The sequence below is a fragment of the Rattus norvegicus genome, chromosome 16 (assembly GCF_021556685.1).
Source record: "Rattus norvegicus strain SHRSP/BbbUtx chromosome 16, alternate assembly SHRSP_T2T, whole genome shotgun sequence".
In the NCBI taxonomy this organism is placed as follows: domain Eukaryota; kingdom Metazoa; phylum Chordata; class Mammalia; order Rodentia; family Muridae; genus Rattus; species Rattus norvegicus.
In genome coordinates this window covers 69,059,863-69,084,587 of record NC_141549.1, presented here as the reverse complement: position 1 = coordinate 69,084,587, position 24,725 = coordinate 69,059,863, and the positions used below count along the sequence as shown (strand labels likewise).

Sequence of the window (24,725 nt, the reverse complement as noted above, 5' to 3'; positions counted from 1 at the left end):
GATTTCGCGAAAATTCTCTTGTTTCTACCCTAGCAAATGAAATCAGAATCAAAATTAGTGAGCGGATGCTTAACTATGCAAATATATTCGTCATAGCTCCACCTTTTACTCGGTCCCTTTCGGACGAACTGTTGCTTTTTGGCCGTGAGTCGTAAAAAGAAGCGTTGCGGCTCCAATGGCGGAAGTTAGTTTTGCTTTACGGCAACAATGTTATCCAGGGCCGGAAGTTGCTGGGTACGGATGCTGTACGGGAAAAGCTGTAGGTGTCGGGAGTCTTTTTGGTGTCACAGTTCAGTAGGTTATCTTTAAAATTAACTTGTTTTTGAGTCTCCAGAAAGACAAATTTCGCCACATGTTAGGAGGCCCCTTCTTACACCCAGTTAACCGAGTGGATTGACACTCGATCCTTGTGTCGTAACAGTAAGCCTTTTCACTGTGCATGATTTTAGATTTGTTCGTTGGGGTACTCCCGGCCCCGGACACCTCCCCTATTTGGTCTCTGACCCCGCGGAGAGCCCAGCCCATCGGGTGCGACTAGGAATGAAGCTTGACAGCACCGAAGAGAAGTCGGGGGGCGGCCGCTCCCTGCCTACAGAGGTGTCTCCCCCGGCCCTCCAACAAGCCTTCTCCAAGATTCTGCACGGTCTCAGCCGCCAAGAGTCATCAGGACAAGGCAACGCAGGAAATGCCGCTCTAAAAGACCTCGGTGCTTTAATAGAAGCCACCGAATGTGACAAATTATTTGAGGGGACTGGGGGTGGTGGATCCCCCCGGGAGATGCCCGAGATCCTGGGACAGGTGGCGAAAGCCCTGGAGAAGTTCGCAGCACCCAAGGAGAAGGCAGATGGAAGCGAAGAGCATCCCGAAGTGCCCGAGAAGGCAACTGAGGTTGGGTTACTATTTCTTAAGCTGTTGGGGAAGGTTGAAACTGCTAAGAGTTCTCCCGTCTGCCCTGCATGGAAGACAGGCCTCCGCCACTTGTCAGGACCCACGTATATTTTTGCCATCACACACAGATTGAAGCAGCCATGGACCAGTCCGAAATCTCAGCATGTTGCTGGTGAGGTGCTGTCTTTACTGTTTCGTGTTACTGAGTGCAGTTCTGTGGCAGAATTCCTATGCGGAGAAAACGAAGATGATCGGGGGAGATTCACTGTGGTCTTGGGGCTTCTTAAGCCCCACTTGAATAAGTGAGTACCTCATTTTCACTATTGTCAGGCAGATAGAGGTGTTGACATAGTGGATTTCTTAAGGACCAGAGCAGTTGTGGCTTCCTAGAGACGAAGTAATCAGATAGGAGCAAATTCAAGATTAGAACTGAAGTCTTCAAATTCCATTTTCTCCACCGAACAACTGCCTTGAGAAATTGGAAATCCTGCCAGTAATAGTTACGGAAATTGAAAATTCTGTCCTATTTATATGTAATCAAGTATCTTATGCTAAGTACCCATGGGTATTTGGGGAGGACCCAGTCTTTCAGCATTAATTTAGATACAGGGATTTCTAACTTGTTCATAATTATTAGATAAGGAAATTACTCTATTTGGAAGTAATACTTGGGATAAAATAGTGAAAACAGTTTCTAATAAGTGATTGAATTAGATTGCTATCAGCTAGTGTATGTGCTGCTTTCAGTGCTTTGGGGTTTTTTTTTTTTGTTTGTTTGTTTGTTTGTTTTTTCGAGCCAGGTCTTAATTTTCTCTATATTTTATTTACTTGTTTTTGAGGTAGGGTCTCACTGAGTACCCTTGGCTGGCCTGGAACTTTTATGTAGACCAGGCTGGCCTGGAACTAACAGGTTCTACCTCTGATTTCTACGAGTGCCACCACACCTGCCCCAGGCAGTCTCTTTTAAAAAGGATTTTTATTAATCGTAATTATGTGTATGTGTGTGTCAGCATGGAGAGTGCCTGAGGAGGCCAGAGGCGTCTGATCCCCTGGAGCTGGACTTCATAGGAGAACAGCCTGACATGGTTGCTAGGACCCAAATATGGATCCTTTGGAGAAACAGCAAGTGCTCTTGACCGCTGTGCTTACTTCTGGCCTCTTCAGGCAGGGTTTCATGTGGCCAAGGATGTTGGCCCTGAATTTCTGATCCTGCTTCCAAGTGCTGGGCTTCCGGGCAAGAGCCTCACCATGCCTGCCTGGTGTATGCACTGGCGTGGACTGAGCCCAGGGCTTTGCATGTTAGTCACACACCTTACCAACTGAGCTAGGTCCCTGATCCTCTGGCTACAGAACAATGAGGTGAGATAAACTTGGAGTTAAAAGGCTTTTACACTAGTGCCTTTCTTTTTCTTATTAAGACATACTTCTTTATAGGCTGGCTTTGTATTTCCTATGTAATCTATGTTGGTCTCAACTGTGAGAGATGCTCCTGCTTCAGCTCCCTCAAATACATATACCTCAGATTACAGGGGTGCAACACTATGCCCAGTTTAGTTCTCTTTGTATTGTTGTGAGTGGGACCAGGTCAGATAGCATGAATCTTGTTTTATTCTTTGTAATTAAAGGTGATATGCCTATTATACAGGTACTGTTTTAAGGAGGTTGAGTCAGATGTGCAAACTCCTTTTATAAACTCTACGTGACACTGTAGGAATGATACCTTTACTATTCTCTCTTCCTTCTCAGCACATTTCACGTCATCCACCAACATGACCACTGACCCCACAAGTCTTTTATGTAGCTGCTATTCATGGGATAAGCATGTATTACCCCATGTTTGGGCAACTGCTAAGTGTATATTGTATAAGATATGTAAGTTACTTTAATTCAAATCATAAAGTGTATTTGGAAAAACCAAGAGTTGTATAGGATATATATGTATGTATGTAGTATGTATGTATGTATGTATGTATGTATGTATGTAAAATCTGTTAAAGACAAGAAGAGGAGGAAGAAGAACGTGTTAAGCTTCACCTGTTTCTTTCTGCTAATTCCCTGTCACTTGCTTTTCGTGTGTCCTTTCAGGGAAACCTGGAAGAAGAATCCTGCTGTCAAACATGTTTTCTCATGGACTCTCCAACAAGTCACTCAGCCCTGGCTGAGCCAGCATCTAGACAAGATACTTCCCCCATCTTTGCTCATCTCAGATGATTATCAGACGGACAATAAGGTCCTGGGTGTCCAGTGCCTCCATCACATTGTGATTAATGTGGTAAGTGCCTCAGCTCCAGCCTGCACTGGTGGGCAGCCGACTCACCCATGGCGGCTCCTCATTTCTCATGTTTCTGCTGCAGACTTTTGTTTTCATAAGTAGTTTTCTCCTCATCTTAGGTCACGTAATTCACTTATTTCTAGTTTTTCTCCAAATGTATTTTTTTCTCTCCGAACCTGGTAGAAATAGTATTGTGCTGGTAATATAATAAAAAAAAGGGGGGTAATTATAGAAGAAACAAGATCATGCTTTATTTTAAAATGTGAAAAGTAAAAAAGCAAAAACACCTCTGGAATTAGTGACCTTCAAGTAAAAAAAAAAAAAAAATCAAAAGATTTTAGAGCAAAATGTACAAAATGTTACTGGAGACTCTTATCAAATTTGTAACTTTTAAAGTCTTTGCAGAAATAGAGAGTGGTTTAAAAATGATGGGCATTTTGCCACTTTGGGGAAACTTTTAACTGCCCAATTGTGTGTTTGCAGCCAGCCGCTGACCTGCTGCAGTACAACAGAGCCCAGGTCCTGTACCATGCTCTTTTCAATCACCTGTACATGCCAGAGCACCGCCTCATTCAGGTAAGGGAGACTTACTGCTGACTGGGCTCAGTGGGAACACAAGGTGGTACGATGTAAGCAGGAAGAGGTTAGAGCTGTTTTCCCTTGGGAAGTTAGGGCATCTGAAAGCTGCTGCCTGACTGAAAGGATCTCAATGTCAAGCAGACATCCACCTCCCTGAGCAGCCACAGAGCAGCCTGGTGTTACCTATGTGCAGCAAGCTACATGCCACTTGGGGTACACGTTTTTATTAAATGTTTGTGTAGAGAAATTTTGCAGTACTCTGTACCTTGTACGTTAGCTATGGTTATCTTCCAGGATTCTGTGGCGTGCCCTGGGGAGATCGAAGCAAAACCAGGGGTTTTGTGAATGTAAGTGAACTGTGGTTTCTTTTCATTCTTTTCTCATAGGCTGTGCTCCTGTGTCTCTTAGATTTATTCCCTGTCCTAGAGAAAGCGCTGCACTGGCAGGGAGAAGCCGCTCGAGCCTCTACACACTGTCACGAGGTGCTACAACTGGTCCTCACGCACATGGAGTCAGAGCACCGCCTTCTCCTCCGTAGGACTTACGCCAGGAACCTGCCGGCCTTTGTGAAGAAGTGAGTGACCGGGCTTCTGCTCTGCTCTATACCCACATTCAACAGCTCAGCATGGCGTCTTCTCTATTGTAGGTTGGGGATCCTAACCGCCCGGCACTTGAAGAGGCTGGAGCAAGTTATCCTTGGTTACCTGGAGGTTTATGATGAACCGGAAGATGAAAGCAGGCTGAAGATACTGGAAACCCTGAAACTTGTCATGCAGTACACTTGGCCCAGGTATAGCATCCAGGCTGACGGATGTGCATCAGCTAACGTTCTCTTCAGAACTTGTGGAGATAAAGTATTCAGGACATTCAGTGTATCTGAATCCTTTTCCCTTTCATTTCTAGGATATTCAACTACTTCAGATGTTTATATTTGAACCCCTTTCATTGCTAGTAGTTCAATTTCAGGCCACCCAGGGGTACCTAGACCCTGTTTCAAGAAAAGAAAGACAAAGACAGACACACAGAGAAACAGACACATGGTGGGGAAGGAAGAAATCACAAAACAACAAACTTATGGTTGTGTAAGTTGGGAAACTGCATTTTCTACTGCAGTGGTTAAGGTATTATATGAAGGCAGTTTACAGAAGAAAGTTTGTTTTGGGCTTACGGATTCAGAGGGTTCGATCCCTGACCTTCATGGCAGCAGACAGGCAGGTATGGCTGTGGAGCAGTAGCTGAGAGCTCACATCTTGAGAACAGAGAACTGGGATGGCAGTTAGAACTTCAGTGCTCACCCCTGGTGTCACACCTCCTAAACTTCTCCAAACAGTTCCACCATCTGAGGACCAGGGACTCAAATGTGAGCCTCTGGGGTCTACATGCTCAACATGCTACACAGGTGGTCTGTCTTTCCAGAGCACAATTATAATTTCTACCAAAACACTTACGGCACATTAGGGCTGATAGTACAGTTATATGGGAGAGCACTCGCCTAGTATTTACAGTGGTATAGGTTGATCCTTATCACTGCTATTCCCTAAAAAGGCAACTTAGAAGTGCTTCAGTAAGCATGTTTAACTGTGTTTATCTTCTATGTCTTCAGTCTAACTAGGAATGGTTGCCTCAAGACATTCAACATTTGTCAGAGCAGTGATTAGCTTGCTAACATAGGATATGCTGTTTTAGAAGACATTCTATATGTAGCTTGAAGGTGTCAGGAGTAAGATATCAACTGTCTAGTTACCTAACAGCTCTCTGGCATGAGATGGAAAGGTTAGCATTTTGGAGTATACAGAGAACTGGAGTCCATTTTGGAGTGTATTCTTATATTCTTAGAAATAGACCAGGCACCAAGAGCCAATCGGAGTCACTTGTTGCATTTCACTTGTTTTTGTCCCCCACTAAACTACAAGATAGACAACCACATCTGCTATGTACCCCTGAAGCACTCAGTACCTCTTACATAAGTACTCGGAGAATGAACAGATGTACAAGTAAAACTGAATGGAGCTAATTTTATATTGGGCCTTCATGGGGTAAAGATTCTAAGAAGGACGTGTGGGGAGGTTAAGGCAGAGCATAGAAGTAAATGTAGCAGACTGTAATGAAAGGTTAGAGAAACACAAGCCATAGGGAAACCCTGGACAATTCTGAGATGAAGGATGGAAATGTTTTTGCTAGTCAGTTCTAGCCAGTTATTTTCCATCTTTCAATAAAGTTTAGTTTATATAAAATTTACCAAGTTAAAGCTGTGACCTAATGGCATGAAGTTGTCAGATAATGTACTGTGTCCATGTTCATCAGAAGAATTAGCACTTAGAGAATAAGCTAGACTTAAAAGCAAGCAAGGAGCCCAAGACTGAGTTAATATTGACACTTAAGTTTTGCTCTGTAGTAAAGCTCAAGTTGTAGATCCTCCTGCTTCCATGTCCTAACTGCTGGGATTATAAGCACATGCCACTCACTACCTGCAGGCAAATCACTTTAAGCCCAGGCCTAAAGTCCCGTGACTGCAGGGTATCTCCTCATCTCTGATTAAAAACAAGGGGGTATGGTAAGCAGATTTGCCCTCCCCCACCCTCAGCTCATGCTGGGAATGAAGCCTCGGCAGAAAACAGGTTTTCTGGTTTTGTTGGTTATTGGTAGGGCCTTACTGTAGCCCTGGCTGCTCTAAATCTGGCCAGAGGTCGACCTGTTCCTGCTTCCAGATCGTTCCAGTATTCTTCAACATCCCAGTGTGTGTATGCAGGAAGAGTGGGGTAGAATTAACAGGAAGGTCTTGTTTTCAGCAAGGTGATACAAATATCATTTGACTTCAGCTTGCCCATGCCTGAACCAAGTTTTGTCCAAGTTTATCTATCGTTCAGTTTGGAATATGAATTTTTTCTTCCCAATTCCAGAATTCCCTGCAGAGTTGTGGTCTTACTGAAGGCTCTCCTGAAACTGATATGTGATATAGCCAGGGACACGATCCCCACAACTGAGGCTGCTAAGAGTGCGGTGCTCCAGGAAGCCACAGACTGCCTGATTCTCCTGGACCACTGTTCTCAGGGGCAGGTGAAGGTAAGGCAGGCATCCGCAACTCCCTTTCGGTTGGCCTTATTGTCCTAGGTAATTTATTACTTGTGTGCCCAACTACGCTGGACATGACTTGGGTGGGGGTGGGGGGGTTTAGGTCCTTGCCTTAGTGCTCTCTAGGTCTGGTGCTAAGGCTGAGCTCTTTCAATGCTATTTAACCATTCAGAGTAAAAAGAGGATCAGATGCCACTCGTATTCAGAATAAAAACAATCAAAAGCCACAAAGACTTTATAAAATTAAGTTCTGAAGATGACATGACACCCACTACGTTAGCAAATTCTGTTCTAGACTCTGAATTAAACCACTACTAACACAGCCCTAAGAAATAATGAAGCTATACACTACCAAGGAGGAATGCTGTAAATTGAGATGTCCCCATGGTGGGAGGGAGGGGCACTCCTAGAAGCTTGTTCATATTCTTGTGAGTGCTTACACAGGTAAGGCTAATAATGTAGGGGTCGCTCCTCAGGCAGTCTGCACTTTTCCTCTTAGCAGCATCTTTCACAGGCATGTAACTCTTCATAGGCTTGGCTGGCCAAGCAAACCCTACAGGTCTGCTTGTTTATTCCTCCCCTGTATTGAGATTACTGGTGGTAGGCTTTTCACTGATGACTTAAGTTTTAAACATGGGATTGAACTCGGGTCCTCATGCTCATCCCACTGAGCTATCTCCCATTTTCTATATACTTCACTAGTAAAATTCTTGATTTCATATTCCACAAAATTCTCAAGACCATAGTTTGTGTATTTAATGTAATTCAAAGAATAATTTCTCATTTTTACCACAATCCGAAAATCTCCAATTAAAGGAGCACGAGAAGAAATCCATGCAGAGCCAGAGCATGGCCAGCTGTTTTCGGTTTATTTGGCCACTGCCCTGCAGCCCTGGTTTGGGCAGTTTTCCAGCTGAGGGTCCAACTGACACCTTGGCTAGAGTGGAGGGGGTTCTTCCGAGCCAGCCGTCTACAAGCGAGGGCCGGTTCTGAGAAACTGCTGTCTGATGGCACTCTCCCCTAGGCCATGCACTCTCACCTTTTCAGTATGTGATAAAAGAGTAAAGGCTGTGGGGAAACCAGCGCCTGGTTGCTCTTGTGTTTCAGGGTCTTCTGGCTAACATCGCCCTGTCCTGTGACGACAGCACAGTGGTGAGCTGCATCAGGAAGGTGCAGGGCTCTGCAGAGGCTCCCGGCGAGGACCCTGGAGATGACTAACCAGCAGGAAAGACTGCTCTTCTTACCCCGTTCATATGGACGGACTCATGGGCATTTAAAAAAAATCTATTCTTGTATTAAAATATAAGTTGAAATTTTATCTTCTCCAATTTGTCCACGTAAGAAAAAAATTGAAATACTGATGTTTCTAAGTAAAAATTGGGAGGAGAGGATTCAGCACTTGTAGTTTAGAAATATTTACAGCCAGTGCCAGTGCGGCTCCTTGGGCTCAAGCTGTCATAGCACATGTTATAAAAATACTCCTCACAACTCGTGGCTCTTCCATACTCACTCCAGGTTTCTGCTCCACTGAAGCGGCGTAAATATTAACAATATAAATACTTTAGGAAATAGAGCACAAAAGAGCACAGCGCAAGTGTTGACTACTGCAGGATAAAGGTGGGACTCGAACTCATGTGGCTTTGGCTTTGGCCATGGGCTCTGTCTCCTGTTCATACTCTATTTCCACATAGGCCCGTTTTTTCCGCAAAGGTCCTTTCAAGGGTGCTTTGCCTTTGTGTTTGGCCTTATGAGCCTCTTCTTCACGGGAGGATTCATCATCTTCTTCACTGTCAGTGTTCAGCTTATCCATATCCTACATGTAGAAACAGAAGGTCAGGCCGGGAAAGTGCAAGGCTTCTCTAATGCCCTTCACGGTGCTGCCGGTTCAGAACAAGCCATGCATCTTGATCTGCCCCTGTGTTCAGATCCCTCCCCCTTGCTCTGGCCACAAGCCATTCTTTGTCCCACAGAGCTCACCTCAAAGTCACTCAGGTCACTTTCCTCTACCTCATCATCTTCTACAAACTCTCTTTTCCCCACATCCTAGAAGGAAAGTTACTGGGTTAGAAAAAAAGACAATGAAGATCTGGTGTCAACATCTAGTTTTACCTCTTTCCGTAAAGAAGTGAATCAGTCCACACACAGTCACCAAAACCTATTACTCTCAAGGTTAACACTTACAAGTTAAAAAGAAGGATGTATGAGAAGTCAACACAGAATTTGTTGGCTAAGTCCTACTAAAGCAAATTAGTCATCACAAGATACGAAAGGCAGTGGAAATAATGTTGCCTCTGAATGACAACGTGCTGTCCTGCAGGCCACTATGTTTCAAAACAAGGCAAATCAGACCCACCTCTTCTTCATCTTCCTCCTCATCTTCTTCATCTTCAGAGTCACTTTCTGCTTCCTGTTTCTCCAGGGCCTTGTCGAAGGCGTGGATGGGGAAGTTGTAGATGTCGCCATACTGAAGAACACAGAGACCACCTTCAGCTGTGCTTGGGCATCACACTTTCCTGCTTCCTCTGCTCTACCACCATGTTATTTATCACCAGGGGCCACGTAGGAAACAGTGATGAACTATATTTCTAGACAGTTTTCCAGACTAGTTACAGAACGTTTTTGACATTAACAATCTAAGCTGAGAAGCAATAGTGACATTTTAAAAAAATATTTTAAAGATTCTTAAAAGATTAGAGAAATACACAGAAGCAAAAGTTCTAGGCATTGAGACTGGGGTGGAAATCAGCACATATGAATTCTCAGGTCCAACCCCAGTATCATATACCCTGACGTGTGACACTGATAACCCAGCACAGCTGGAGGCAGGAGGATCAAGAACTCAAACTCATCTTTTGCTACATAGTGAATCTGAGGCCAGTCTGCGCTATCCTTAGATATGGTCTCAAAATAAAGTATAAACTGTAGGGAGTGGGAGAGGTTCCAAAACGTGTGAGGTGCTGAGTGCCTGTTTATACCAAGGACCCAGAGCCTCAGACTCTGAACAGCAAAGCCTCTGCCTCCGAACGGCAGAGCCACCCTCTGGTTTGAGTGCAAATGTTGACAAGTTGTGCAGAAATGTGTCATAGTTCAGCCTCCCCCAGTATTTAGGGTCTGAAGTATCCCCACTAGAGATACTGCTACTGAGATTAGCTAAACCTGTCTGCTTTGATGAGCATATCCATAAGCCCTGCCTCCTTATTTACCTATAAGCCACTCCCTTTTCAGCTGTATGCACTAACGTGCCTCCCTGAGTTGTCAGCTCTGTGTGATAAAATGCCGAGCTTCCAAGAGACTCATTCTCTTCCAAGTTCATCTAACCGCGGCTCTCTACCTGTCTTTTCAATCCCCTTGTTGCTCCAAGTCAGGTCTGTCCCTGGAGGCCATGCAAGGACAGGGGAAAACAAACCAAAACCTATGACTGTTATGATGGTTTTATACAGAACCATTAGGCTTGGAAACATCAGCTACAGATAATGGCCAAGGGGGAAAGTCGCATCAGGAAGATTGGCCTACACAGACTTGCTTTATTCCATGGACAAAGGGGTGGGAAGGCTATTTGTGATGTTTAAAAATAATGCACTTTCCCTATTTCCTAGTAGATACTATTACCTAAGAAAACACTTGTCCCACCACCACTAGCTTCTCACCGTGTCTTGTTTCAGTCTCTCCAGCAATTCCTTCTCAATGGCATTGTCCAGCTGGGCGGCTATTAATGCCTTTTCCTGTAAGAAAAGACCAAGCCGTCACTCCACCAGGGCTCATTTTCCAGCCTATATACATATAGTCATCTATTTTTAATAATGGTATGATGTAGTTACGCTACTAGCGAGGCTTTTGCCTTTCTAGCCAGATACACTTCTTTCTCAAAGCCTCTTGGGAGCTTTTCAATTAGAAGTTCCTTTCTCTAATTTGCATACATGTACCATAACATCAAAGTAATTCTTACAACTTTAGCAACAGCCCTCTGAATTTCTAATAAACCCTTGATAGACATACTACACATAACATCTTACATACATTTAAGGATGTCAGATGGGGCTGAGGGAGCTTAACTTGCAAAAATGAGGTCGTGAGTCTGAACTCCCAGAATACATGTAGAAAACCAGGCGGGATGGCATACACCTATAATCGTGCCAGCAGCCAGAGGAGAGGCAGTGGTAGGTAGATTCCTGGAAGCTTGTGGAAAAGATCCTGACCTACAGAGTTCAAGCCAATAAAAGATCTCCTTTCTAACAAAAAGTAGAAGGAACCTGAGGACTGTCACCCAAGGCTGTCCTCTGATTTCCACATGCATGCTACGCTATGCACGTGTGTACTGCATACACACTATATAATACATTAGGTGGCTAAAAAAGAATTTCAAAGAGACAGAGGAGGCCGCCTCTGAATTCACATGGAAAAAATGTATTTACTCTGAAATGTCTGCAAGAACGTTTGAAAGTTAGGAAATATGGGAACTTACTAGCTGGACTTGAATAAGAATAGGTGGATTATGTAAATAAATATCTAATTTTAAAAAGGTGCATAATTAGTGAAGACTAAAAAATTCACAATGACCGGAGTCCCCTGTCACATAAACTGTGTGTGGTGACACACCTGTAATCCCAGGCCAGGTTAGGTCTCATAGCAAAATGCTGTCTTGGACATCAATGAAATAGTAAATTTGGGATACAAAGATCCACGTGATTAGTGAGAGTAGAAGTGCCAGTGGTTACTGAAGGTGTCCTTAAGAGGACAGACAAGGGGGCAAAGATGTTTGGTGAAAGGGAGAAAGATTGAATGCCGAGAATGAATGGACGTGGATTTGCTGGAATAGCTGACTCCCAAGTGTAGGTGCTGATGACTAAGGAGCTCAGTTCAGCCCAACTGTCAAGTATTAGTGAGAAGAACTGACAGACTGTGGGCAAAACTGGAAATCCTAGAGCAGGCCATCTTCCTCATGCATACTGCCTTGAGTAACCAGGCACCATACCGTTAGGACCCAAACCACACAGTTCACTTCAGAGCAGCTTAATCAGAGATCAAAGTGTATCTGGCTTTTTGTTTTAAAAAACAAAAATAGTCTGACAGTCAAGCTCTTCAATATTATAAATAATATAACCAAAATAGCCCTAATGCTAAAAATATTGTCTAAACTCTGCTGAAGGTAATGTAAACGAGACAGACAATGTCGAAAACCTAAATTATGAAATGTTTTGACTTGAAGACTTTTAGATGTTGTCTAAGATATTCTTTTTATCATACCCACATACCCTAGAGTACCTATTTTCAGCCTTCAGTGAAAATCTTAAAAACTGAAGATACAAAGAGACCGACTGTCCCATTACTGACTCGTTAGTATGAATCTCATGTAAGAAACAACCGTCTGACACAAAAATATAGAAGCCACATAACTATCAGAACAGCATGTTACCTCTCTTCGTTTTTCCCTTCTTTCAACCTTCTTACTCAAAGGAACAAGTTTCTTCCTAGCAGAAATCAAATATATTATTAGAAATTTCAAGTTCATTTTAACGATAAAGGCGTTAGAATTGATTGTTTGCAGCTCAGCTCCATATAGTACCCATATAGCATGTAAGTTCCTAGGGACTCAGGCTGCCAAGTACAGCTCAGTGACTCAACGCTTGCCCGGAACATGCAAGACTCTAGGTTTGATCGTACGTGTGCATGTGCGTGACGGCACACACTCTCTTATACAGCCCAGGAAGCAGCTTACATCAGTAATTCAGCATGGAGGGTGAGGCAGGGGGATCACTGAGTTGAAAGCTACATACTAAGTTCCAGGCCAGCCTGACTGCAGGGTGAAATGTTGTCTTTACCCTGTGCCAAAAGTCAGATACTTTGACATTTTTTTAAAGACTTATTTATTTTATAGGGCATCAGATTCCAGTTACAAATGCTTGTGAGGCATCATCTGTGTCAGTTGTTGGGAACTGAACTCAGAACCTGTGGAAGAGCAGCTGGTGATCTTAACCACCGAGCCATCTCTCTAGCCCCCTTGACACGTTATTTTAAGATCATTTTTGTTTTCTTTCGATTCACTATAGTAAGATCAATGCTTCAATGAAGAAAAATGAATTCTCTGAAAAAGATTCACGTGATCTTTAATACTCCCTCTAGTCTCAATAAAAGCCTTCATCGTTATACTCCTTAAGAAGGCGGTCTATTGGGCCTGTGGGTTTCACATCATTAAGGTTATTTTCAATTACTGAGTGTAGTTCATACTCTTGGTAATCACATTTTAAATCTTTAATTTCAGCTTTTCTCAGGGAACCACACGGAATTTCCAGGTAGGCAGGATTATCACACATTCTGTTTTAAAATCCTGCGGGACCACTGGACACGCCTTTAATCCAAAGTTTTTCTTGGTAAACCATCAAAGATTAGTCACAGCTGAACTTAGGAGGAAGCATGGTTTGTGACATGGCCCAGAAAAAGTGACAGACAGACTGTGAACAAAAGAACAAGGTAGCCTTACCTTCGCTTCAGTGTAAGTTTTCTAATCCGAATCAGGTACTGGGTTATCTTGGTAAACCTCTGCTTACATTTGTGTCGGATAAAGCGGGGCCAGTAAATCAAATTTTCATCTATTTGTTCCAGTGCTTTCTCATAGTTTTTATTAAGCCGGACCTGTGGAACAGAAAGGGAAACATGAGCGGAAGGGCAAATCAAGCAAGGTCCTCCCTGTCCGTCCCAGGACCAATGAGGGTGGCTTTGAAGTATAGAGGTGGCCTATGTGGCATTCACTTTTGCTTTTGACCAATGGTCACTACAGTTGTCCCCGAGTCTTACCCGCTCCCAGAGACGCCGAGGGAAGGCTGCGCGCTCTATGACCTTCATGTACAGGTAGCACTGCCCTGAGGGGAGTTAAACAGCGTTGTCATCATTTACAGAGACTGGGAACATCCTTTTAGAAACTGTCGTGTGGGTCCGTACCTTTCTCTTCTTTAATGGTAGCATACTGACTATTTGCCAGGGGACAGGACGACCGGTTGCACAGACCTGTCAGACTATATTCATTTCTGCAAAAGCCCTGAGTCTTGGTTCTAGGAGGCAAGGAAAGAAAACGTTTACAACCGAGGGGGCAACTAAGTACAGTTTAGCCTAGACTTCGATATACTCACCTTATTTTGTAAGAACAAAATTGTTTGTTTCCTAGTGTATTCCAGATAACCTGCAAGACAAAAATGAAAGCCCTTTTGCTCTGGCCCCAAAAGATGCTGTTAACTATGAAAGGGGCTGTACTCTCTGGGCTGCAGCTCCATGCTGACTCCTTGCCCAGCAGGTGCAAAGCCCTCACTTTAGTCTCCAGCACCACCACCACCAAAATAAACACAAAAGATGAGGAGGACAGGACAGAGCACACTGCCGCCATGCCTGGATGAGGAAAGGGTCTTTAGGGAATGAAAAGAAGTAGCTATCTTTTAATAGGCCTCACTCCTTCCCTTTACACCATAACATGTATTCATATATTCTTGTAAGCAAAACAAAACAAAAAAACCCAACTACATGCAGATATAATAACCATACCCTGTTACTCAGCAATAGAAGTTCATTAATAGTTGATTATTGGGTTGGGGATTTAGCTCAGTGGTAGAGCGCTTGCCTAGGAAGCGCAAGGCCCTGGGTTCGGTCCCCAGCTCCGAAAAAAAAAAAAAAAAAAAAAGAAAAAACAAAACAAATAGTTGATTATTTTCCCAGAATTCTTAATACATACATGCATAAAAGCATTTTTAGTAGGCCCTTATGTATAGTGCTAACAAAATGAGCCCTATCACAAAGTTACATTGTAACTTTTTCCACAGGTGTTCATTATTCATTGTCCCCAATCTGCACAGTACTAGATACTTAGATACATAGCACAATCTCCACAACTTTATTACCTTTTACTACTTCTCACTAAGGTGTTCTGTATTCTAAAGTAATGGCACTGTCATCTCCAAGCCCTGACATCGCAAACACTCAGGTGTTTGCTGGATGAGTGTAGTCCTTAAAACACGGTACCTAGTGAGGCGGGCAGCACATTTAAGCAGCGCACTGTGATGGGTGTGTGTGAGAGCATAAAGGTCTCGAGATGCACCAAAGAGCTGAGAAAGACTCTAGGGCAGTTAAGGAGAAAAAAAACCGAAGGGCCAAAGAATAAAACACATGTTGGGGATTTAAGAGGGGTATCGTGGGGGTAGGAAACAATTAGTGAAGTGGGGCTATCGTTCTGGTTCGTGGCTTTCACACATCATTTGGTCAGACCTCTTCCCTGGGCACCTGATTCGTCTGTGCATCCCACTTAGCATCTCTAAAAGGATCCTAGGGTTAAACACACCCAAATGCAACTCTCAGTTCCACTCTCTTCTAAAAAAAAAACCACATTCTCCCCAGTTCCCATTTAAAAAGACCTGGAATCATTTCCTTCAAGATTCCAAGTGACTTTGCCCGGGCAAGCATACCAAATCCCTCTCATCCGTTTGATTACAGTAACAAGTCCCATTAGTGCCTTCTGTATTCCTCCGTTCCTATCTCCCATTCCCAATTTTTGGGTCTTTAGTCCAATGCGACTGGTCTATCTGTAACCGTCTCTCCTTACCGCTCTCTTTCTCCATCACTCTTTCATAGTACCGTTTACCACGCAAATGCTTGTCTATAGATCCTCCATCCCCAAAGGGCTCTTGGGAGCAGAGGGATCACCCCCCCACACACACCCTCCCCCGTCTTCTGTCCAACTGTTAACAACCAAGTACCACAGTGCCTACACCAGTCAGATATCTGCTATGTACTTAACAACTCCTGTAAACAGACAAACGTGGTTTTACTTCCGAAATTACGATTTGGGTACACAGTAGAGCAAAATATAAAGAAAAGCCTAACACAGGAAAAGTAATAACGCTCATGGAGGCGTTCCTTAAACATGAAATTTAAACATCGCATCTCTCCCGCCCTGCAAGTCCCGAGACAACTGCCGTTCAGATGGCAACTGGCACAAGGGGTTTTACTGCTAAGCACCAGAGACCACGGAAGCCGATCCGGTGGACTGAGCCTGGGGTGCCCGGGCCTTTTAAACTCGCGTGGGAACCCACTTTCGAGAATCGGGGCTCTGGAAGTCTCGCAATCCGAGAAAACAGGAGACAAACGGTCCAGCAGAATATGCAGGTCTGAGTCCTAAATGAGCGAAAAGCCGCACAAACCCCCCCCACGCCCCCCCGGGGCGCCAGAGCAAGAGGAGGGAACTCACATCGTCCGACTGCATGGTGCCGGCGGATCAGCTCGCCGCGTTAGGAGCAGGAAAGCAGCCACGCTTCTTCCGGGGAATCACTTCCGGAAAGCCACTAACCTATCGCGAGAAAGTCTCAATGAAGCCCGTGACGTCTCCGGGCGAGTTGAATGTGCGCGCTTCCGCGCTAGCGCTCCAGTTTGCGGCGTGCTCGCCTCGGGCACCTTTTGCCCTAGGGGCGCAGATAGCGCCTTGCTCAGCTTGCAGCGTCTCCCTCTGGCTACTTATATGGACGCGCTCCAGACTTCTACAAAGTGGGGCTTCTTCGTCCTCTCGACCCGAAGGCGCGTCCCTGAGGCCCCACTGTGCACGCGCGGGGATTTAATGCTAATTGCCGTCCCATTTCTGTGCTGTGACTGTGAGCCTGTTAAGGCCAGAAGCTGTCAGCTCTTACAACCCGCGGTAACTTATAGCAGCCATCTCCATCCTCATTTTGAAATACACACGGTAGTGTCATTAAAGTGAATCAACAACAAATAACAAACTAGAAATCTTATATGCATGCGACCCTAAAAGATTCTTCTGTCCCTGTCCTGCTTCTTCTCTAGGAGTGCTAGGGATCAAACTCAGGTTACCAGGCTCACACAACTTCCTGAGCTGTTATCCACGCCTGAGAAAAGTGCTTTCTGAAAGGTCATCAGGAGAAACAATAAAATGGGGTTTGCTTCCCCGTTCTCCCTTCTGAAAGCCATTAAGTAGTTCAAGTGATTTTTGAAGCAATTGCCATGCGCCAAATACAGTCCCAGAGATAGAGCAATGAAGTGGGAAAATGTTCTACCCACTTACTTGGTAATGGGGTTCAGAGAATTGTACCATATACTGTATAACGCAATGTTTAAGTCCTGCTAAGTGTTGTAAGAGAAACTAAGCAGTTGTGAACCATATATAACCTCTCAGGTAGTCAGAAGGTTTGTTCCAGAGCTTGAGACCAACGAGTATTATAGGGAGGCCACACCCCAATGCTGGTGGTAAAGGTGATGTATGAAGCAAAGCAAGTTCATGCACTCAGGCTCTTTTAGAAGGTTTATTGGGAGAACGCCATAAAAGTGATAACTAGATAGAGAATCTCAGTGAGGGGCTGCAGTAAGTCATGGCATCAGGGTGTGTGTGCCTTTTAAGGAAGGATAAAAAGCAAATGTAGAACCCTGACGTTAAGGATGAACAAGGGGAAAGTGTGGACTGGAGAACGGAGAGCAAGAGGAAGGATCAGTAGGAAATTAAATCAGGAGGAACCCAGGCCCAAAGTACGTGCAGCCTTGTACTTGACTTTTGCAGTAAAGGTCTGGGGGTCTTTTAAACAACCCCAGTGGCTAGATCAAACAGTAACAATATGGCAGAATGGTATTGCTTCCCTCAGGGCTCTCAAACTGAGTGTAACTGCAGCCAATACTGCGGTCAGCTTTGTGTGTGGTTGTAGGGAACCCAATGTCTTAATCATGCTAGGCGAGGTTCTAGTGTTGAGCGACACCTGTAGCCCTGTCTTGAGCTATATCTGGTGATCTAATTATTTTTTTGAGACAGATTATCACCATAACACAGGCTGGCCTGCAACTCACTCTATAGCAGCCCAAGCTGCTCTGCTCTCAAACCTGTGAGCAATCCCTCTGCCTCCCTACCTTCTCCATTGGGATTACAAATGTGAGCCCCAATATTGAACTGTGACTAATTTTAAAAGGTGGTGGCATCCACTGCTTTCAAGGAGAAAAGTATCCTTCTACAAAGCCCCTAATTACAAAATTGCAAGGTCCTAAGAGGCTGGATAAAGGGATACAATTCCCTGACAAGATTACAAACTTCACACAGCCCTGTGTAACAGCACCAGGTTACGTTGAGAAAAAAAAATGGGACTGAATAGAGAGCCAGGAACATTTCCACCCACATGAGGAGAGCAGACACATCAGAATCTGCATCAGGTAGAGTATCACTACACTGTTGATGGGACAATAGGTCACTTATATGACAAAACTCACAGAAAGCCACACTAAGGCCATCCTAACTGAAAAAAATGAAAATCTGAGTTAAAAAAAATAAAAAAAAGTATCAGAGAAAGAAAAACTTTGGCTACAGAGAAAATGAACTCAAACAGGAGCAGATTCCTATCAGACATCATATAGTCAAAGGAAATGGTATAGTATTCTTCTAAGTGCTTGGGGGGGGTCACTTAGAAACGTAGACCCTGGTAAAATGTTCCTTAGGAATAAAGGAGAAATCACATGACAGGTTCTGGTAAAGTAAAACCAAGAGACACTGGTACCAGGAAGCCTACAGAATGGGTTTTAAAAGTTGTCTAAATGATAACAGAAGTTTTGGAATCTGTGGAGGAAGGCAAGACTGTGTGGTCAGAAAGCTATGCATAGCACTTGAGAAGTTCGTCACCTCTGAAGCTTTAGCTTATGCCTGGTGTATAAACTGAAGACATGACAATTCCAAGGGATGACTGAGGGGAACCTTTTTGTTGTGTAGATATGAGGGATAATACAGTCAGAGGTGTCTGGAAGAGTCCAGAACACTGAGAGAAAGGAGTAGATTAAACATGGCCAGCAGACTGCAGTAGGCCACAAGAGGAGCAGGAAAGCAATAGAGGAAGAGAAAGGGACAAAAAGAGAGGGGGCCAAGAGACATAGCCAAAATACCAGGGTTCCATGGGAATGAGAAGCTGGGGGGAAGGGAAGCCCATAAGCTGGAGAAGTTTAGAGTAGGGGGTGGGGGAGGAAGAGACACAGATAGTGAATGAACCTGGAGACCGGCGTGTGTTTTGATCTGCCAACAGACACCACATATAGCCTTTAGTCCCTTCTGACAGTGAGGAAGAAATGGATCCTTTGGTAGAGGGGAACAGACTCCAGGATTTGGGGGAGTGGAGTTTCCTCTGAACCTGATGCTTGGTAATAAACGCAACATGTATGATGTTGTTACTTATTGTGACTCTAAATGACACAGAACAGAACTCTCACCTCTCTCTGAGTTGTTTCATTTCTGTTGGCTGATCAGGGACAGGGGACATGTTTCTGGTTGTCCTAAGTGATGTGTTCCAACGTGAAAATGATCTCACAAAGTTTTTGCAGCTATAGAACAAAACAAAGTTGTAAGGCAAGGCGTTTTTCAGATTCGTTGGTAGAAAAATTAAGTAGTGGGTTCCAGCAAAGCAAGGGAAGCTTTGTTATAGACTTTGGGTGCTGTCTTATGACCTTCTTGGCCTTTTGTGAAGTTCTAATCCTGCAGCCTTGTAGAATCTTTACCATAGGTGTGTTCTCCCAACCCCTGGGTACATTAGATCACACAGAAGACTAAAGCAATTATAACTTGTAAAGGGCTGAAGCAGGTGGAGTGGTTTGAACAAGAATGGCCCCCATAGGCTCACATATTTGAATGCTTGATCTCCAGTTTGTGGAATTGTTTGAGAAGGACTAGGAGGTGTGGCCTTGTTGTGAGAGGTTTATCACTGGCGTTGGGTTTTGAGGTTTCCAAAGCCCACACCATTCCCAGTTAACTTGCTCTCTGTCTCATACTTGAGGATCAGATGTAAGCTCTCAGCTACTGTTCCAGTGTCATGGCTGCCTACTTGCTGCCATTTCTCTCCACCATCATGGTTATGAAGTCTACATAATCCTCAAGAAACTACAAGTCTAATTAAATGTTTTCTTTTATAGGTTGTCTCGGTCATGGTGTTAGGTCACAGTAATTGACAAAAAGCAAAAGTACTCAACAGAGCAGGTGAAGTGAGGTAAGGCTTCTAAATTTCACTCAAACTGGAAGGTGGCAACATCAAGCACTACAATGTTAGGACGTGCCTGTGATCGATACTATTATCAATATTATTGATACTATTATTACTTAGAATGGAGAGCCAAATGGGAATCCTGGTCACACGGAAAAGGACTACCATGTCACTTTTCTTGCTGTCCAAAACACCTCAACAGTGCCCACGTACATCAAAATGTTTTGTGTTTAAGTAGTTTGGAGAAGACCTGTTTCCCGAGGCTTAAGTGAAGGGAGGCCTCATGTGCTAGGCCAGTTCTCTAAGACAAAGCTATGTTCCCAGCCTACACAAACACACACAAGCACTCGAGAAACGGTCTTACCAAGTCACCCCAAGTGCTGACTTGTAACTTGCTGTGTAGCCCCGATCGGCCTGAACATTCATTCCTCTTGCCTCAGCTTCCTGAGTAGCTGGGATTATAGATCTTTACCACTAAACCAAGGCTGGGTGTTAAAGTATTTTGGAATAATTAACTTGTCCTCTTTAAGCCTTGTTTTCCGTAACTAAAAACCAGCCAACCAACAAACACAACCCCTCCCCCCAATCCAGTTTGGTTTAATTTAATTCACAAATCCTAGTGTGGTTTCTGTACCTGAGTGCATGGCACTTGGCCTTTTAATTCAGGGTTCTAGATCCTGCTGACTGATGTTGGATATGTTTTCTGAAGGGTTGGACACTGTGCATGAGACCTAAAACTGCCTCAGTCCCAATGGGCCACCTCCTCTGAGCAGTGGAGGCCACATCTGTTGGTCAGTCAGAACCAGTGGGCACGTTCTTTCCAAGGAGAAATAGCAAATATTCTGGCACAAGGGTTTTGTGGCATACATATTTTGTTTGGTTTTTGACTTTTGTATTAGTGACTCTGATTAACGCTGGATGAATGTTTCAATAAGACTTGTTAGAACATTATTATTTGAAATGAAAAGAACAATACATTATTTTTTTCCTTGTCTTTAAGAAGGACCTTAGACTGTCCTTCTGGACTGGAGAAGTGGGAGGGTCCAGGTGACAACACTGGAGGAACATTTGCTTTGGAACTGAGATATACTACTTGAAGGTAAGTAAGGAAGAGCGGCTTGGTGGAGTGGGAAGATGCTTTACCAAGAGCTTCACTTCTCAGTCAAGTGACCCTGAGGATTTCTCACTGATGCTTTTCTAGGTTTAGCACAGAGAGATCTTAGATGAGAGGCCTTAAATTCCCTTAGAGGACTTTCAAAGCCTGGCTCTCAGCCTTCACCCAGCTGTGGAGTGGCTTTGAAATAATGGGGCTAAGAGTCCTCTTCAGTCGGCAGTTTGATCATCCATCCTTGCTCTCTTGCTTTGAATCCAACAGTCTTTTCAAGGCATTCTTCAAGAGCTTATGAGCTTAAGGGTACGGAAAGAAAGAAAGGTAAGTGTTTGTAATTCCATTCTGCGAGGATAAAAACTCTAAAATTCCAAGGAAGTCTTTTGTTGTTGTTGTTTTTTTGTTGTTGTTTTGATATTTCTTCTATCCTCCTCCTCCTCCTCCTCTTCTTCCTCCTCCTCCTCCTCCTCTTCTCCTCCCTCTCCCTCTCCTTCATCTCCTTCTCCTTTCTCCTTTCTCCTTTCTTCTCTCTTCTTCTTCTTCCTCTTTTTCTTCTTCTTCCTCTTCTTCCTCTTCCTCCTCTTCCTCCTCTTCCTCTTCCTCTTCCTCCTCTTCCTCCTCCTCCTCCTCCTCCTTCTTCTTCTTCTTTCCCTCATCCTCCTTCTCCTCTTCCTCCTCTTCTTCCTTCTTCACTTTTCATCTCTCTCATTGCCCCACTCCTGGTCACTGTCTCCCACAATCCTTCCCCCATCCCCTCTCCCCTTTCATTCTAAACAGGTTGAGGCCCCCCTGGGTAGCCACCACCCTGACACATCAAGTCTCTGCAGGGTTAGGTCCATCCTTTCCCACTGAGGCCAGACAAGGCAGCTCACCTAGAAGAACCTATCTCACAGACAGGCAACAGCTTTTGGGATAGCTCCCACTCCTGTTGTTCAGGACCCACATAAATTCTGAGCAGCACATTTATTCCATATGTGCCGGGAGGCCTAAGTCCAGCCCATGTATGCTCTCTGTTGGTAGTTCAGTCTCTGAGAGCCCCAAGAGTTCAGGTTAGTGACCCTTCTTGTGGTGTTCCTTTCCTTTTCAAAGCCCACAATTCTTCCTCCCCTATTCTTCCAGAAGACTCCCCAAGCTCCATTCATTGTTTGGCTGTGGGTCTCCGCATCTGTCTGAGTCAGTTCTGGTGGAGCCTCTTGGAGGACAGCTAGGCTAGACTCCTGTCTGCAAGCATAACAAAATATCGTTAATGTTGTCCGGGATTGGTGCTTGTCCATGGCATGGGTCTCAAGTTGGGCTGGCCATCCCCTCAGTCTCTGCTCCACCCTCTGTCTCTGCATTTCTTTTAGGCAGGAAAAATCTTCAGTTGAAAATTTCGTGGTTGGGCTGGTGTCCCTATCGCTCCACTGGGGTTCCTCCCTGGCTACAGGAGGTGGCCTCTTCAGGTTCCATATCCCCAGTGCTGTGAGTCACAGCTAAGGTCATCCCTGTTGATTCTTGGGCCAGCTGTCTGTCACTTCCTGGAGATGCCCCTACCTCCCCACCCCTATAAGTTGCAGATTTCCATTCATTCTCATGGCCATCTGGCCATCTTTTCTGTCCCTCACCACACCTGATCTGGAAACACTGCATTCCCTTCCCCATCCCCACTCCCATCTAGTTCCCTCCACCCATCTGCCTCTCATGACTATTTTATTCCCCCTTCTAAGTGAGATTCAGCATCCTTACTTGTGCCCTCCTTCTTTTTTTTAGCTTTTTTGGGTCTGCAGAGTGTGGCGTGATTATCCTGTATTTTATGACTAATATCCACTTATAAGTGAATATATACCATGCATGTCCTTTTGGGACTGGGCTACCTCACTCAGGATGATATTCTCAAGTTCCATCCATTTGCCTGTAAAATTCATTATGTCTTTGTTTTAATAGCTGAATAGTATTCCATTTTGTAGATGTTCCACATTTTCTTTATCGATTCTTCAGTTGATGGGCTTCTAGGTTGTTTCTAGTTTCTGGCTATCACAAATAAAGCTGCTATGGATATAGTTGAGCATGTGTCTTTGTGGGATGATGGAGCGCCTTTTGGGCATATGCCCAGGAGTGGTATAGCTGGTTCTTGAGGTAGAACTATTCCCAGCTTTCTGAGAAACTGCCAAATTAATTTTGAATGTGGTTGGTTTTTGTTTGTTTGTTTGTTTGTTTTTAAGACAGGGTTTCTTTGTGTATGCCTGGATGGCTGCAAACTTACAGAAATTCACCGGCCTCTGTGTTTTACTTAGGGTTTTCTTGCTGTGAAGAGACACCATGACCAAGGCAACTCTTATGAAGGATAACATTTAATTGGGGCTGGCTTACGGGTTCAGAAGTTCAGTCCAATATCATCAAGTCAGGAGCATGGTAGCATCCAGGGGCTGGAGGAGCTGAGAGTTTCACCTCTTGTTGTGAAGGCAGCTAGAAGACTGGCTTCCAGGCAGCTGAGATGAGGGTCTTAAAACCCATGCCTATAGTGACACACCTATTCCAACAAGCCACACCTCCAAATAGTGTCAGTCCCTGGGCCAAGCATATATAAACCATTACATTCTACCACTGAGCATATTTTCATAATGCATGATTTATCTTATTATGACATTATATTGCCCATTATATATGCATTATATTACCCGTGTTCTGCGATGTTTGATTCAGAGAAAATAGGCTGCATTTCTTAAATGTGTCTGAATTTTGAAAGTATGAACGCTTTTCATTTTACCCTCAGAAAACTTAAGATTCTGGTGGGGCAAACAGACAAAATGAACAAGCCATAACGCCATGCTGAATGAGAAAAGGGAAACAGGAGAAGAACTGAGGCGTGGGGGAGGGGTGGTTTCAATAAGACTTCAAGCAAAGCCTCTGTCAGGAGGTAACTTTAATATTGGTGTGGCAAGAAGTGGAGAGTGACCTGTGCAAGCAGCTCGGGAAAAGACCCTCTCTAGCATTTAACAGCAAAGAGCCTACACAGATATGGGTAGAGACAGCCTACATGAAGAGGTAGGCAAAGAATCTCAGTCAGAGAAATAGCCCGATCCAGATAATTTATGGCCTTAAACTTCATTACTGCACTCTTTATGGGTACTTTTTTTTGACTTTTAAAAAATTTTAAGTTGAAAAAAATACATCTGATCATACCTTTCCCCTCCCCCAACTCCTCCAGATCCCTCCCACCTTCTACCACACAAATCCATGGTCCCCTTTCTCTTTCTCTCTCATTATAAAACAAACAACGAAGCATACAGAAATCACCACTCCAAACACAAAACACACAGGCAAAAGATCAACAAGACAAAAAAAAAATGGCCAAAGGAAGCAAAATGAAGCCTAAAGTCTACAAAACTACCATCGAGTTTGTCGTTGGTTGGGCAACTGGAGCAAGGCATACATGGGGCTTAGCCTGAAGCTTGAGTAATATACCTAGCGAGATCCCATCCCTAGTGAGAAAGAACAATATGTTCTCAGGTGTCAAGTGTAGACAGCTTCTTGGTTAGGTGGGAGCCCTCCTCTTCCTCTGTCTCTCAGCACTGAGATCCCTTTCTGGCTTGAACCTCTGCAGGCCCCATGTGTGCCACACAGTCTCTGTGAGTTCACACATGTATCAGCTCAGTTGAGTGTAGCCGACGGTTTCCTTGGCAACGTCCATCACCTCTGGCTCTTAGAGACTTTCTGCCTCCTCTTCCACACAGATTCGTGAGATCCGAGAAGAGAGGCTTGAGCGAGGCATCCCATTTAGGGTTGAGGGACTGCTCTGAGGCCTCTCACTCTCTGAGTAGCATCCCACTGTGAGTCTTTCTAT

At 44.3% G+C, this 24,725-nt stretch overlaps 3 protein-coding genes across 4 annotated transcripts; 1 reads left to right on the top strand and 2 right to left on the bottom strand.

Annotated features, from left to right (window-relative positions):
- Erich1 (glutamate-rich 1) overlaps positions 1-24,725 on the bottom strand; it is a gene marked incomplete at its 5' end in the record, with an annotated part of 52,793,804 nt that overhangs the window by 14,579,776 nt on the left and 38,189,303 nt on the right.
- Tti2 (TELO2 interacting protein 2) lies at positions 223-8,129 on the top strand. 2 transcript variants are annotated; one of them, XM_087587921.1, is made up of 8 exons: positions 223-888; positions 1,017-1,190; positions 2,974-3,160; positions 3,644-3,736; positions 4,126-4,313; positions 4,386-4,529; positions 6,640-6,802; positions 7,919-8,129. In XM_087587921.1, the coding sequence occupies exons 1-8, from the start codon at positions 845-847 to the stop codon at positions 8,027-8,029; spliced, it is 1,104 nt and encodes a 367-aa protein (XP_087444047.1). In that variant the 5' UTR covers positions 223-844; the 3' UTR covers positions 8,030-8,129.
- Mak16 (MAK16 homolog) lies at positions 7,558-16,099 on the bottom strand. 2 transcript variants are annotated; one of them, XM_087588377.1, is made up of 10 exons: positions 15,883-16,099; positions 13,936-13,985; positions 13,748-13,857; positions 13,604-13,668; positions 13,290-13,441; positions 12,225-12,279; positions 10,459-10,533; positions 9,165-9,275; positions 8,789-8,854; positions 7,558-8,624 (listed from the first exon to the last, which is right to left on the bottom strand). In XM_087588377.1, the coding sequence occupies exons 4-10, from the start codon at positions 13,649-13,651 to the stop codon at positions 8,442-8,444; spliced, it is 690 nt and encodes a 229-aa protein (XP_087444503.1). In that variant the 5' UTR covers positions 13,652-13,668; positions 13,748-13,857; positions 13,936-13,985; positions 15,883-16,099; the 3' UTR covers positions 7,558-8,441.